Source organism: Thalassophryne amazonica, chromosome 3, assembly GCF_902500255.1.
Source record: "Thalassophryne amazonica chromosome 3, fThaAma1.1, whole genome shotgun sequence".
NCBI lineage: Eukaryota > Metazoa > Chordata > Actinopteri > Batrachoidiformes > Batrachoididae > Thalassophryne > Thalassophryne amazonica.
In genome coordinates, this window is record NC_047105.1 from 67,367,892 (window position 1) to 67,383,385 (window position 15,494).

General features: G+C 39.7%; 1 protein-coding gene and 2 pseudogenes across 1 annotated transcript in view; 2 read left to right on the top strand and 1 right to left on the bottom strand.

Annotated features, from left to right (window-relative positions):
* Positions 1–8,378, bottom strand: part of tex264a (testis expressed 264, ER-phagy receptor a) — a 314,175-nt gene extending 305,797 nt beyond the window's left edge. Inside the window, exon 1 of the mRNA XM_034166620.1 lies at positions 7,942–8,378. Within this exon, the coding sequence (XP_034022511.1) occupies positions 7,942–8,199 (258 nt within the window). The 5' untranslated portion in view covers positions 8,200–8,378. The remainder of the gene's footprint in view (positions 1–7,941) is intronic.
* A 2,333-nt stretch (positions 8,379–10,711) lies between these two features.
* On the top strand, positions 10,712–11,735 carry LOC117507782 (annotated as a pseudogene).
* Positions 11,736–12,139: 404 nt separating this feature from the next.
* Positions 12,140–14,281, top strand: LOC117507783 (annotated as a pseudogene).
* The last annotated feature ends 1,213 nt before the right edge of the window (positions 14,282–15,494 follow it).

Below are 15,494 nucleotides of genomic sequence, written 5' to 3' on the forward strand. Positions count from 1 at the left end.
AGCATTTTTTTATGTAGATGTAAATTAATATTCAAAGTTTTCAGCTAGTTGATAGTAGGGCTGTACAATGTGGCCAAATTATCATATCTCAATATTGTTATATCAATATGATATACAATATGACTATGATTTCACACAAAGTGGAGCAACAGTGAAAATTAAACATCCTTAACCACAACAGTAATAACACCACACTCATCATGAGGTTAGGATACTGTGCCCTCAAAAAGTATTGGAGCACTTGGTATTTTACACATTTTAATTTGTTTATGCCATTTCAAATACAAGAAATACAAAAACTATAAAGAATAAAAATTTCTAAAATTATCTTCCTCAAACTCAAAGCAAATCTCGAAAACTTGATAATACCTGTAAATAATAATCAGTTTTACTATATAAGGAAACCTGAATTAAACAGAAATGCAGCTTTTAACAACCTGGACCTCATTTCTGGCATAAAATACAGTCATTTGCTTACCATTATAACTTTGCAGTCATTAGTAGTCCATGGTTCAAAAGACGTATTCAGTTCAAATCTGAGGCAAACATTTTTCTTCTTCTACTAAGGTGGATTAGAACTTTTTGTGGCACACTACTGGACAGGAGGAACCTAGCAGTCAATGTGACTTACTGATTTCAAAATGCAGCTCTTTTCAACCAGACGTGTGGTGCTGTGACATGTCAATCATCTCTATCCAATCAGATTTCAGGGGAGTCCAGTACAACCCTGGCCTCTGCTCTAGCTCCACAAATGCCAGGAAGTGTTCAACATTTGACATTTCCTGTTTCACTGTGGACTCAAAATTTGGCACTTCCTGTTTGGGACTCTGTACCATTAGTGACCTCCGCCCTGCTGTGCGGCACTTCGCTCGTATAACTCTTCCTAAACTTGTGAAAATTATGGACAACTACAGTCAAAGGTCAGGTTACCACCTAAATATCACAAAAACATAGGTCCTCCCTATTAGTTACGCACCAAGCAAGATAATTCAGCAGAAATATAAACTGAAGTGGGAAACTAAATCAGTAAAAATACCTTGGGATCTTTTATCAGCAAAGATATTAACAAACTATAGGAAATAAACTATGACAAAATAAATAACATGGTTCAGAAAGATATAACAAAATGGTCAACCTTAATATTAGATTTTAGTTCTAGATTGGAGACAGTGAAGATAAACCTGCTGCTAAGGTTGCTGTATCTCTTTATCCCTGCCTGTTAGGATCCCAGATCCTCAATTCACAGCCTGGGATAAGTGGATAGCCCGGTTTACATGGGCAGGAGCTCAGCCAAGAGTCAAATTTAAGACACTCCAGATTGATAAGGAACATTGTGAACTAGCTCTGCCTAACTTTAAAGAATATTATTATGCTGCCCAAATGAGACACATTGTATATTGGTGCTCTCCAAAGTATCAGGCCAGATGGAAACACATTGAGTCAAACATCAATCAGTCTCAACGTCAGACTAGGCTAAGTGGGAATGATTACCAAAAGGGGGGGAATCACATAGTTTAGGAAACTTTGAGAACATGGAAGGAGATTGCTAAAAAAATATATAAATTAGAAGGAGACAACAAACTTCTGATGTGGTCCTGTCATGCATTCAGGTTTAGAACCAGATAGAAACTATTATTTGCAAAATGGAGAGATAAAGGAATGACAGCTGTTTGTACAGTCTTGGAGGGAAGAACCTTCAAAACCTATGGTGGACTCAAAAAAGAATTCAGTTCAGAGAATGAGGACCTGTATAGATATCTACAGCTGAGACACTACAATGATGCAGAAATTAAAAAAGGAATTTCAGCAGGAGGTAATGAGATGATTGATGTGCTGACAACTGCATACAAACACACCCCTGGAAAAATGTCTCTAAACCGTATGAGTTTACGCAAGCAAAATGGTATGTTAAATTAAAATGATAGCAGGAAATGAGCATTCAACTCTCAGAGAACAATTGGTACTTCATATGTAAAGCACAGCAATCGTCCAGTCGCTCGAAGAGATGGAAGGAATTTGGTTTAAAGAATTTAATTTGAATTTTTTTTATTATTATTATTACATCTCACTTTAAAAGTAAATAGTTAGGAGGGAGACAATGTAGACACATGAATGCCAATCACTCAAGTGTTTTGGTTAGTACAAAACTGCAACCGTTTTGGGATAGAGTTCTTCAGTCTTTTTGAGGAGAGATTTCTTTTCAAATTACCAAAATACTCCAGGATTGTGCTCCTGGATTTGATACCTGGTGCCATGTCTCAAGTTGAGGATATTTATGTCTTTAAAAGTTTGATTCTTGCATGCAAAAAGACAATTACATGGAATTGGCTGAAATGTGATCCACCAAGTTAAGATCAATGGTGGAACATTGTAGAGGAGATGTATTCCATGGAAAAACTGACTTTCTCTCTCAGGACCAAAGCAAGAACCCACACAAGATAATGAGCCAAATGGATTGCATACATCGTGTTTTCAGTTGTCATGAGATTAGATCAAGTCTGTGATAGAGGTAGTGTCCGCTTCTGTTCCAATGGTGTGTTCTGAAAATGTGTTTATTTTCCTGTTCTGCAGTGTAAACTGAAAATGAATAAACAATGAGTTAAAAAAAAAAAAAACAAGACAACTCCACAATGGAGTTAAAATGAAACACTCAACATGCGCTTTCATCCAAAGGGATTAAAAAAATATATATTAACAAGTTAGGAATTACAGCCAATTTTATACACAGCCCCCAACCCCCCCCCCCCCCCCCCCCCCCACCCACCATTTGCAGTGTCCATGAGTAATTGCACAAACCAAACGTGAGCATTGTTTTTAAATACATATCATTACTTTTACAGCCAGTCATGGGATGGATACATGAACATTTCCAAGTCAGTTAAGATGCCTTGGACTTCACTGAAATCAATCGTTATGAAATACAAACAGTATGATACTGCATGGTTAAGCTGTCTGGAGTAGACAGAGTGGCCAGGGGGGAAAAAGGCACATCTTGATTGTTTCAAATTCACTGTGTTGGTATACAGAGGCAAAGACAAGAACTGTCTACTTACGGGCCTGACTGTATGAGCACATGTTGTCATGGAAATTGATATTGTGCAAAAACTAAGTACATGTGAGAAGACTGTTTTGTGATAATTGCATATACGAGGTCTGTTAGAAAAGTATCCGACCTTTTTATTTTTTCAAAAACCATATGGATTTGAATCACATGTGATTGCATCAACCAAGCTTGAACCTTCGTGCGCTCCACCGCAACGCGCAGAACTCCTCGGCACGTCTGTCTCAATGTGCCGAAAAAGTGCTGATGTCCACGTCTTTTCACAATTCCTGTGCTAGTCAGACGACATACCGGATCAAGACAGCGTCCAGTTTAGAAATGAACGACACATTCCACTGTTACAGGAGTTTTTGTCATGGAAAGAGGAGCGGAATTCCGCGCGTCGCGGTGGAGCCGCATGGCGCAAAGCAACGCCGTGATGAAGCCTCACAGGACATGTTGGGGCATGTCCAGCTCATGCTCAATTTCTCGGATAATCACACGACTGAAAAGCAACCGACAGCCGTCTGAAATCCACCTGAAAGCCATCCTGTGAGAACAACACGGAGGTGGTTTTGTGCCGCGTAATGAACAGCTCCATGGCGCGTCCCTCAGCTTTTCTTTCCATGAAAAAAACTCCTGTAACAGTGGAATGTGCCGAAAAAGTGCTGATATCCACGCCTTCTGCCTTTTTGTGAAAGTCAGACGACGTCCCGGATCAACAAAGCCTTCATGTTGGAAATGATCTGGTTGTTTCAGCGGGGTTTGAGTCTGTCGCTCAGTGCTCGGAGCGCGGGGCGCTCTCAGCAGTTGTGGGCGTTCTTTAAACCGTCTGGATCACTCCTTAATCTATGTAATCCCCATAAAATTGTCCCTGAAAGCCATATTAATTTTCCGAACGGTGTCCACCTGGAAGTCTCTCACAGTTTCTGGAAAAAACTTGATGCAGCAAAGCTCCAAATCGTTCAGACATTTATTCGCAATAAAAAAACGACGAGAGGGGTGGACCAGTGCTCACACAAAGCCTGCTCACAGGCGAATGACGCAACCGACAGGCGTGAAAAAACTCACGCATGCACACGAAGGTACAAGCTTGGCTGATGCAATCACATGTGATTCAAATCCATATGGTTTTTGAAAAAAATAAAAAGGTCAGATACTTTTCTAACAGACCTTGTATATGCAATTATCACAAAACAGCATTTTCTTCACCTCAAATCAGATTCAAACAGCTCAGAGCCCACATATTCATCACAAATCTGATCAATACAGTAGGTAGAGCTGACAGAGCACATTTAAATTGACATGTAGTTTAAAAAAAATCTAAATAAAAAGTTATCTCCCTTGGAATAGGTCAGACTGGAATTCTTCTCTTTCATCTGCCATCTTCATATGGTGTGCTACCATTGTGTGAAGTGTCATTGAAATTCACCAACCAGTTAATGAAGAGTAACATTTAAGTGAAAGACTGATGAATACAGTGATACCTAGCAAGCATAATAGCTCATGTCGCTACCCACAACTTTTAAAGGTTTTTGCGCTAACTATCCCATGGTTCTGCAAGAACACCATGTTGATTACGTCTGCCAAGGATGTAATAAAATCGTCGGCATTTAATTATTTGTCTGTCTGTTAGCAAGATTACGTCAAAACTACTGCACAGATTTTAATGAGATTTACACCACAGATAGATATTAGGCCAAGGAAGACTCCATTAAATTTAGGAGGTGATCTGGATCAAGATTTGACTTTATATAGGCAGGATTACATCAAAACTACTTCCACAAATTCTCACCAAATTTGCACTACACAAAGATATTAGGCCACGGAAGACTCCACTGAATTTTGGAGGTGATCCGGATCCGGTGCTGCAAACCGAATGGTACGTTCCTAAAAATTGATCCGCCCTGCCTCCACTGCGCATGCGTCATTTCGGAGATCAACAGGTCATCTGAGACAGAGTCTCTTCATTCAAAGTGATCAAATGGATTAATGGGATTATTAACCATCAGATGACAAGGTAAAATGTCTTAAATCATTTGAAAGTCAGTTTTAAGCAGAAACGAAGCGATACTCTGTGACGCTTTGAAATGACCGACGCGCAGCGAATGCAACAGATTGCAGCTCATGTGGCCGCGGTGCTCCGATTGCTTCCTCTATCGTTTATGATAAAATAATGCTGAATTTATGTGGAAATGATTGTTGTACAAAAGCTTCAGATACACTCAACAAAAATATAAACGCAACACTTTTGCTTTTGCTCCCATTTTGTATGAGATGAACTCAAAGATCTAAAACTTTTTCCACATACACAATATCACCATTTCCCTCAAATATTGTTCACAAACCAGTCTAAATCTGTGATAGTGAGCACTTCTCCTTTGCTGAGATAATCCATCCCACCTCACGTGTGCCATATCAAGATGCTGATTAGACACCATGATTAGTGCACAGGTGTGCCTTAGACTGCCCACAGAAGAAGAAGTCGGTTTCAGCATTTTATCCGGATATTCCACTGTTAAAGGAGATTTTTTTTAATGAAAGACGTGCGGACGTGTCCGCGCGTCGGGACGCAGCCGGCGCGGTGCGGCGGCACAGGAAAAACACCTCCGTGTTGATAACCATTTGTAAAATCCAGGCGGCTTTTGATGGCTTTCAGTGGAGTGAGTATATGAGAAATTGTTTAACAGCTGGACATGTTCCAACTTGTCCTTAAGGCTTCCAACGGAGGTGTTTTTCCTGTGGTGGAGCGTCGCAGCGGCTGCGAGCCGACGCTGCAATCCGTCCGCACATCTTCCATTAAAAAAATCTCCTTTAACAGTGGAATATCTGGATAAAATGCTGAAACCAACTTCTTCTGAAACTTCTCTGTTCTCTCACGACGTCCTGGATCAATAGAGCCTGAAATGTGGAGGTTTTCAGCTTGAAACAGGCTGACGACGGCGCCTGAGAGCGCTGCGCGACGTCTCGCACCGTGGGAAGTCCTTAAAGCGACAGTATCACCTCAAAATCTCTCATCAGCTGTTAAAATTTTCACTGAAAATCAGCTTAATTTTTCGAACCGTGTCCACTTCGATGTGTCTCACAGGTTTAGAAAAAATTTTGATCAAACAAAGCGCCAGTCTCTCAGCAACTTCTCAGACAAAGGAATTCCGACGAGGGGCTGGACAACTCCTCCCACAAGGAGTGCTCAAAGGCGAATGACGTCACCGACAGGCGTGGAAAAACTCACGCATGCGCACAAGGGTTCAAGCATGTCTGACGTAAAAACATATGAATGAAATCCATATAGTTTTTGAAAAAAATAAAAACTATACTTTATTGACAGACCTCGTAGACTGGTTTGTGAACAATATTTGAGGGAAATGGTGATATTGTGTATGTGGAAAAAGTTTTAGATCTTTGAGTTCATCTCATACAAAATGGGAGCAAAACCAAAAGTGTTGCGTTTATATTTTTGTTGAGTGTATCTGCCGCTGAGATAGATGATGACTGGAGTGCAGTTTGAAGCAGAAATGAGGTGATAATCCGTGACATGTGCAGTGAAGGTAGGGCGGACCAATTTTTATGGGGGACCGTTCGGCCGGCGACACCGGATTCTGGATCAAGATTTCACTTCATATACGCTGTGTGAATATTCAGTAGTTGGTGAACGGTACTCGCAAGATCTACTTCTACTACAGTATACAAATGGACACACTACACAATGCCATGATGCAGCTTGAATTTGGAAACAGAAAAACTTCCTGGGAAAATTTAAAGAAGATAGCAAACATACATGAAAATGGTAGCAGCATCCAAGAGGCCTTAGCATTGTTCCACTCGACCATGAAGCTGACTGGACAGCAGCAGAAAGCAATGCTTTTCCCATGGGTGTCTTGGTGATTTTCCTCACTTTCCTTTTTGCACTGTTTTGAAGAACTGCCTGCTCCAGATAAGCTATGTTTACATTTATTAATGATTCATATCAGGGTTCTCACCAGGATTTTTTCATAGCATAGGGGGGAACTTAGCGGGGCCTAGCCATGCGACAAGCATTGCAGGCGCAAGTATTGTAGGATGGTCCCGGGGCACCCCCCCAAGAAAACCTTAAAATTTTAAAATTTTTGAAACACTATTTCCTGGATTTTGAGAGCCACTTTGTCTTGCTAACTGGGACATTAAATAACATGCAACTTGTCCTTCAAAAAAAAAGGGGGGGGGGGGACAAAAAAGCCCCCTATGCTGGTTAAATCACAGCAAAGGAGCCCAAATCACAGCATAGGGGCCCCCTAAGCTCAACTGTGCTGGTGAGAACCCTGGATACAGCATGTACAGTAATGAGTCATGTTAACAGTAATCCCTCTAATTTTGCTTCTGACAACAGAAGGGAAAATGTTTTTAAATACTAAACGGCTAATGTGATATTTTTCTTTTTTGAATTAAATTTGAATTTTCTACACTACAAACACAAGTTGATTGTGTCACTTGAACTCCACTGTGGTGGCATACACAGACAAAACTACAAAAACTGTCACTGCCCAGATACTCAAGTAGTTTAGGGACTAACCTAAAAACCTGTTTGTCTTCAAACAAACTCCAATTGTCATCATCACACACATAAGAGAGTGTGTTAGGTCTTTGTCTGTGTGTAGAGTCCGATTTCCATGCACACTCATGCTGCTGCACTCTGTAACCACCCATGGGAGGAAAAATGTCAACAGTGCAACGTGGCATTAAAGAGCTGTGTGGATTCACCACACCACCTTAAAAAAATGACAGCTGGATCATTTCACCCTGCAGCTGCAGATAGTCAATCACACTGATTTGTACTTAAGTAGCACATCTCCTGAACCTGAAGGGCAATACATTAATGCCGTATGCATTTAAATGTACAATTAAGCAGACTAATGCAGCCTGACCTGTTTGGGGTCATCGTAGAAGACACCGATGGAGCTCAGCTTTGGACCGATGCTGCAGCTCTCGGTGTAAGCGGCTCCACAGTCTTTGTACGATCCTTCCCTGAATTTATAGGCTATAGTCACGTTTTTGATAGGAGGCGGCCCGGTCTTTATCACCACTTCAGACAGGAGCCCAGAATAGAAGAGAAAGCCCCCCACTGTCACGACCAAACACAGCAGCAGGAGCAGGATGAGAAGCAGCAGGATGGAGTCAGACATGGTTCGTCCAAACGTCCCGCAGCTGCTCCTTTAAAATGCTCAACACCAAACTGCTGTCCTCGGTCGGTCGGTCAAACGGGAACACAAACCACGTGGCTATACAAACTACACCGTTAAAAGGTCTTAATGAATGTAAAATGACCTGACACTGGAGGAAAATTAAAATAAATAAATAAAAAAAACCACCTCGTTCAAGCCAACAAAAGGACCAATATGTTTGTTTCCCCGTTAACAGGGAAACGCGCTTCCCGGATAAACCATTCTGACCTACTGCGGGGGCGCTTACTGCTGCCTTTTACATTACAACGTACCTTGATGATGCATATTGGACAAGTTTGTATAGATTGTATACATATATTTCTTCATATAAACACATACGTAAAAAAAATACGGTTTCCATATTGAACCTATCAGTAGCACAGACACCCCCCCCCCCCACCTTCAATGCGTTGGTTCAACCTAAGGTAGAAATTCTTTTTGTTGTTATAAAACCCTCTATCTGCTTTTTCATTTGCATTTTGTGTGAGCTCATTGATTTATTCACTGTGAGAGTGCTGCATTTTCCATTTTAAAGCATGTCAAAGTTGGTGTGGCTGTACATACACATCTACATTTCACTGTGATCAGCATTATTATAAAATGTATCAAAGCCAAAATTGTTCTTGTAAAATTATTTGGTACAAAGACTGATCAGCAAAAAGAACAAAGATGACTTTGTCATATTTGGCCACTTGTAAGCATAGCACTGACATTTTTATCCTGTGCTGGCCAGAAGCCCATAAAAACCTTGAAGAAAAAAAAAACTGAGGAGGGGAAGAAAAGTAACAGGAAGACAGGGGACAGGAAGGAGAGGGACAGTAGTAGCCAGTAAGCCATTTCTGAGAAATATTTATGGTATTTACATTTTGCAAATTGTTTATTACTTCTACTTTTGATACTCTGTATGCTTCTTACCCTGTGTGCTGCTATACAATGATGCAGGAACCTTAATTTCCCTGAGGGAGTCTTCCCAAGGGATTAATAAAGTTCTATCTAATCTAATATATAACAAATCATTACAGTCGTGAGTGGAACAGTGGATTAATGGTTAGCACTGTTGCCTCATAGCAAGAAGGTTGTGGGATCACTTCCCACTTGGTCCTTCCTCTCTTTATAGTTTACGTGTTCACGTGGGTTCCTCCCACTTCCAAAGACATGCAGGTTAGGTGAATGATAACTCCAAATTGACTGCAAGTGTGTGAATGTGTTTGTCTATATATGACCTTGCTAAAGACTGGCATCCTGTCTAGCGTGTATCCCGCCTGTGTCATGCACTATTGACTGCTTAAATATGTCCAACATGTAATAAGAGTTTATTTGTCATGTAAACACTTTTTTTTTTTAAGTAGGACACTTCTAACGTTTGGATGTAACGCAGTACAACCCCAATTCCAATGAAGTTGGGACGTTGTGTAAAATATAAATAAAAACAGAAGTTATTTTAAAATCCTCCTCAACCTATATTCAATTGAATACACCACAAAGACAAGATATTTAATGTCCAAACTGATAAATGTTATTGTTTTTGTGCAAATATTTGCTCATTTTGAAACGGATGCCTGCAACACATTTCAAAAAAGCTGGGACAGTGGTATGTTTACCACTGTGTTACATCACCTTTCCTTCTAACAACACTCAATAAGCATTTCTAGTTCTAACATTCTGACTTTTGCCCTTAATAATTCTAGCATCACAAAATCACTTAAAATTAGAGCCTATACCCCGTCAACGCTCATTCCTGTCCATTATTATTATTCTTCACCTATCACTCATTTTTGCCTTTTCCGCCTCCAACTACATCATATTTTATATTATATTTGAAACCACCCTTATCCCCACTCTACTAATTATTACACGATGAGGAAACCAAGCAGAACGCCTCAACGCGGGAACTTACTTCCTATTCTACACCATTTTAAGTTCTCTTCCACTTCTAATTATTCTATTATCCTCACAAACCTGGCCTCCCTTCATTGGCTTCCTGTTAATGCTAGAATAGAATTTAAAATTCTTCTTCTTACTTATAAGGTTTTGAATAATCAGGTCCCATCTTATCTTAGGGACCTCGTAGTACCATATTACCCCATTAGAGCGCTTCGCTCTCAGACTGCGGGCTTACTTGTAGTTCCTAGGGTTTGTAAGAGTAGAATGGGAGGCAGAGCCTTCAGCTTTCAGGCTCCTCTCCTGTGGAACCAGCTCCCAATTCAGATCAGGGAGACAGATACCCTCTCTACTTTTAAGATTAGGCTTAAAACTTTCCTTTTCGCTAAGGCTTATAGTTAGGGCTGGATCGGGTGACCCTGGACCATCCCTTGGTTATGTTGCTTTAGACGTAGACTGTGTTTCATAATTATTGTATGGCCTTGCCTTGCAATGTGGAGCGCCTTGGGGCAACTGTTTGTTGTGATTTGGCGCTATACAAGAAAAAAGTTGATTGATTGATTGAAGTTGACAAACAAACCTTTATTCCCTATTCTTCCCATTAACCCAATTCAACAACTCTTTCACCTCACCACACTTTTCCAATAACTTATGATGACTAGCATGCATAATAGCATTTCTAGTTAAACTACCACTATATGGCGTACACCTTTGACTTCCTAAAGCACATGTAGAAGCCCCTATCGCAGGATCAATAGTCCTTGCCGCCATTCTCCTCAAACTAGGAGGCTATGGCATAATTCGTATTCTCCCCCTTCTAAAACCTCTTCCATACCAAATAGCTTACCCCTTTATTATCTTAGCAATCTGGGGCATCATCATAACAAGCTCAATTTGCCTCTGCCAAATAGACCTTAAATCCTTAATCGCCTACTCATCAGTAAGTCACATAGGCTTAGTCATCGCAAGCATTTTAATTCAAACTCAATGAAGCATCACTGGCGCAATCATATTAATAATTGCCCACGGTTTTACATCTTCCATATTATTCTGCTTAGCTAACACAAACTATGAACGAGTCCATAGTCGAACTATACTATTAACTCGAGGATTATAAATTATCCTTCCACTCATATCTACATGATGACTTCTTTCATGCCTTCTCAATCTAGCTCTCCCCCCAACTCTCAATCTCATAGCAGAACTAACTATTATTATATCACTATTCAAATGATGCCCATGAACCCTAATCTTTACAGGCGCTGGAGTTCTTATCACCGCCACTTACTCCTTATCAATATTTCTCATCACCCAACAAGGCCAATCCCCACCCAAATCCCTTATTATCCCAACCCACTCACGAGAACACCTCCTTCTATTCCTCCACATCACCCCACTTCTCCTCCTCTCCATTAAGCCTGCCCTAATTTCAGGAGCTTTCATTTAGTAAAACACACTCCAACCTAAACTCTAGAACATTATGCCTTATAATGATCTCGAGTTTCTCTCGCTTTTAAGCATGTTAATGTACTAATACATATTATGCATGTATTAGGACACTCATTTTTTTCGAACATTAATTGATATTACCCAAGAAACCCATCAAAAAAGTCATATACGACGAATTATTTCCTTGTTAATGACACACCCATTTTTTTCGACATAACCTTTAAGTTTATATTACAACCACATTTCTCGACATAAATGACAGTGAAATTACCCTACTTAATTATACCCTAATTAAGGTTCTAAAATAAACATTATTGCATTTCCAAAATCTATAAATAATTTTAATAGCATATCATCTTATACCTGTCTGAGAAATCTCAGGTACATTTCTCACAAGTATCCCCAACCCAGAATGCGTTTAACACACACTGCGCACTTTATCCACTTATTACCCATGATCCCATCAGCCGGGCGTTCTTTCTACGGTGCCTGGGGTGTAGAATCATCTCAGGAACATCTCACCGATCATCGCGTCACCCAGTGAATACCGTGCTCCGATTGAAAGGTGTTAATGGCGATTACCCTTTATCCCATCAGCCGAGCGTTCTCTCTAAAGTGCCTGGGGTATTTTTTTTTGGTAACCTTTCCCCCGCATTTCAGAGTGCAGAGCGTCAATGGCAATCAAGCTGGTACATTTTTTCTTGCATTTGGAAATTCAGATCATTCACTTGAACTTTGAAACAAGGGATTGCATATACTGTACTAGTACATAATATTTTCTCTTTCACCAATCATTCCATCGTTTCCCCCCGGAGTATTTTGCGTTTGTTCCCCCAAACCCCCTAACTAGTAAAATTAGGCTTATCCAAAAACCAATCAAAACAAAACCATTCAACAATTCAAATAAATATATTATAAACTTAGGCTTATAATTTGATTAAATACAATACATCAGTTATCTAAATATATAAATTTATTAACCAAACAAAGTAGTAACTTCCTTAATTATATACCCCAAATATATAACAACACAATCATTCCCCCCGTTCTATAGTTCTTTAAGTATTTCTTTGATTTAACCTAAAATTAGGCTTAGTTATATCCCCCTATAAATACCTTAATCACTCATAATTTATAACGTATCAGTAGCTTAAATAAAGCACTGGTCTTGTAATCCGAAGATGGGGTAGATAAATCCTCTTGACACATTTTAACAAACTTTAAAAATTTTCCTCAAATTTCACTGCAACAACCTAAAATCTGGCTTTATTTCATAACCCTAATTTATCGAGTTTGACCATTTTTACCCAAAATCTTCTAGATCTTTTTTATGTACCTTGTTCATGTTTTGTGCTAGTACATAAATTCCCCCACCCCTTTAAATCCCCAACCCCCCAGTTGCACAACCTAAGAAAACAACTATTCAAAGAAAGAAGACTTAAACCTCTACTATTGGCCCCCAAAGCCAAAATTCTACTTAAACTATTCTTTGCTCTACACGCTAATGTAGCTTACATAAAGCATATCGATGAAAACGATAAGAAGAATGTCTAATTCCAGAAGCAATTAAGGAGTTATGCCTGAAAAAGGACCACCTTGATAGGGTGAAACATGAAAGCACTAATCTTTCTAACTCCTAGAAAAAAAGGTCTTGAACCTATCCCTGGGAGATCAAAACTCCCTGTGCTCCCTCTACACCACTTTCTAGTAAAATAAGCTAAATTAAGCTTTTGGGCTCATACCCCAAAAATGTTGGCCATTCCTTCTTTTACTAATGAGTCCTATAATCCTATCCCTTTTCCTATTAAATTTAGGCCTAGGTACTACCATTACCTTTGCTAGCTCCCACTGATTACTTGCCTGAATAGGTTTAGAACTAAATACACTAGCCATTATCCCACTTATAATTCAACAACACCATCCTCACGCAACTGAAGCATCCATTAAATATTTCTTAGTCCAAGCACTTGCCTCTGCCCTATTACTATTTTCCAGCACATCAAACGCCTGACTAACAGGTCAGTGATATATTAATGAAATAAATCACCCATTATTTAGTTCTATTATAGTCCTAGCTCTCTCCCTAAAAATAGGACTAGCACCCCTCCATGCTTGGCTCCCAGAAGTCCTCCAAGGCTTAAACCTAATTACAGGGTTAATCCTTTCTACATGACAAAAACTTGCCCCACTAATTCTTCTCCTTCAAATCCCACAAATTAATAACACCCTATTAATAACCCTGGCCTTCCTATCCATGTTAATGGGTGGTTGAGGCGGCCTCAACCAAACACAATTACGTAAAATCATAGCCTACTCCTCTATCGCCCATTTAGGCTGAATTATTATTATTATTAAAATTTCCCCAATAATTACACTCATGACTATAACTATTTATATTATAATAACATATTCCCTATTTATCATATTTTATCTAAATAAAACCTACAACATCAATAGCCTAGCCCTATCCTGAACTAAGGCTCCAATCATAATAACCTCAATTATTATTCTTCTAACCATAGGTGGACTACCCCCATTAACTGGTTTCCTACCAAAATGACTTATCCTCCAACAATTAGCCAATCATAACCTAATTTTCCTAGCCACCATAACTGCACTTTCCTCCCTACTTAGCCTCTTCTTCTACCTCCGACTATCATATAGTCTAACACTAACCACACCCCCTAATAATATATCCTTTTCTTTACCATGACGTCTAAACCAACCCAACCTAAACTTCTCTCTTCCTATCTCCATTTTACTATCCACAATATTACTTCCACTAACCCCCCTTTTAGAAATAATTTTTCTTTAAGCCTAGGTTAACAAACACTAACTACTTAGGATTTGCAATCCTACATGTAAAACACCTCTAAGCTTTAAAACAGGGGTTAAGGATCATCTGACCAATAGCCTTCAAAGCCCTAAGAGAAAGTCTTAACCTTTCAACCCCTAAACAACACCCATGTCAATTACACGTTGAATATTCTCAACTAATCACAAAGACATTGGCACCCTTTACTTAATTTTCGGTGCCTGAGCAGCAATAGTGGGCATAGCCCTCAGCCTACTTATCCGAACAGAACTAACCAAACCTGGCTCACTCCTCAGAAATGACCAAATCTATAACGTTATTGTTACTGCCCATGCCTTTATTATAATCTTCTTTATAGTAATGCCTATTATAATTGGGGGCTTCGGTAACTGACTAATCCATTAATAATTGGAGACCCAGATATAGCCTTCCCACGAATAAACAACATAAGCTTTTGACTCCTCCCACCATCATTTCTTCTACTACTAGCTTCCTCTATCGTTGAAAGTGGCGCTGGTACTGGCTGAACTGTTTATCCCCCCCTTGCCGGAAACCTGGCCCATGCCGGTGCTTCTGTAGACCTCGCCATCTTCTCACTTCACCTTGCAGGTGTATCCTCCATCTTAGGCGCAATTAACTTTATTACTACAATTATTAATATAAAACCCCCAACCACTACACAATATCAAACACCATTATTCATTTGATCAACACTAGTAACTGCCGTACTCCTACTCTTATCATTACCTGTCCTAGCAGCTGGCATTACAATACTTCTCACAGACCGAAACCTTAATACAACATTCTTCGATCCAGCTGGAGGCGGAGATCCTATTCTATACCAACACCTCTTCTGATTTTTCGGCCATCCAGAAGTCTATATTCTTATTCTACCCAGATTCGGAATGATCTCCCACGTAGTAACATTTTATTCAGGCAAAACAGAACCCTTTGGATATATGGGCATAGTATGAGCCATAGTAGCCATTGGCTTCCTCGGCTTCATCGTGTGAGCCCACCATATATTTACCGTAGGAATAGATGTCGACACTCGTGCCTACTTTACTTCCGCAACAATAGTAATTGCTATCCCAACAGGCGTTAAAGTCTT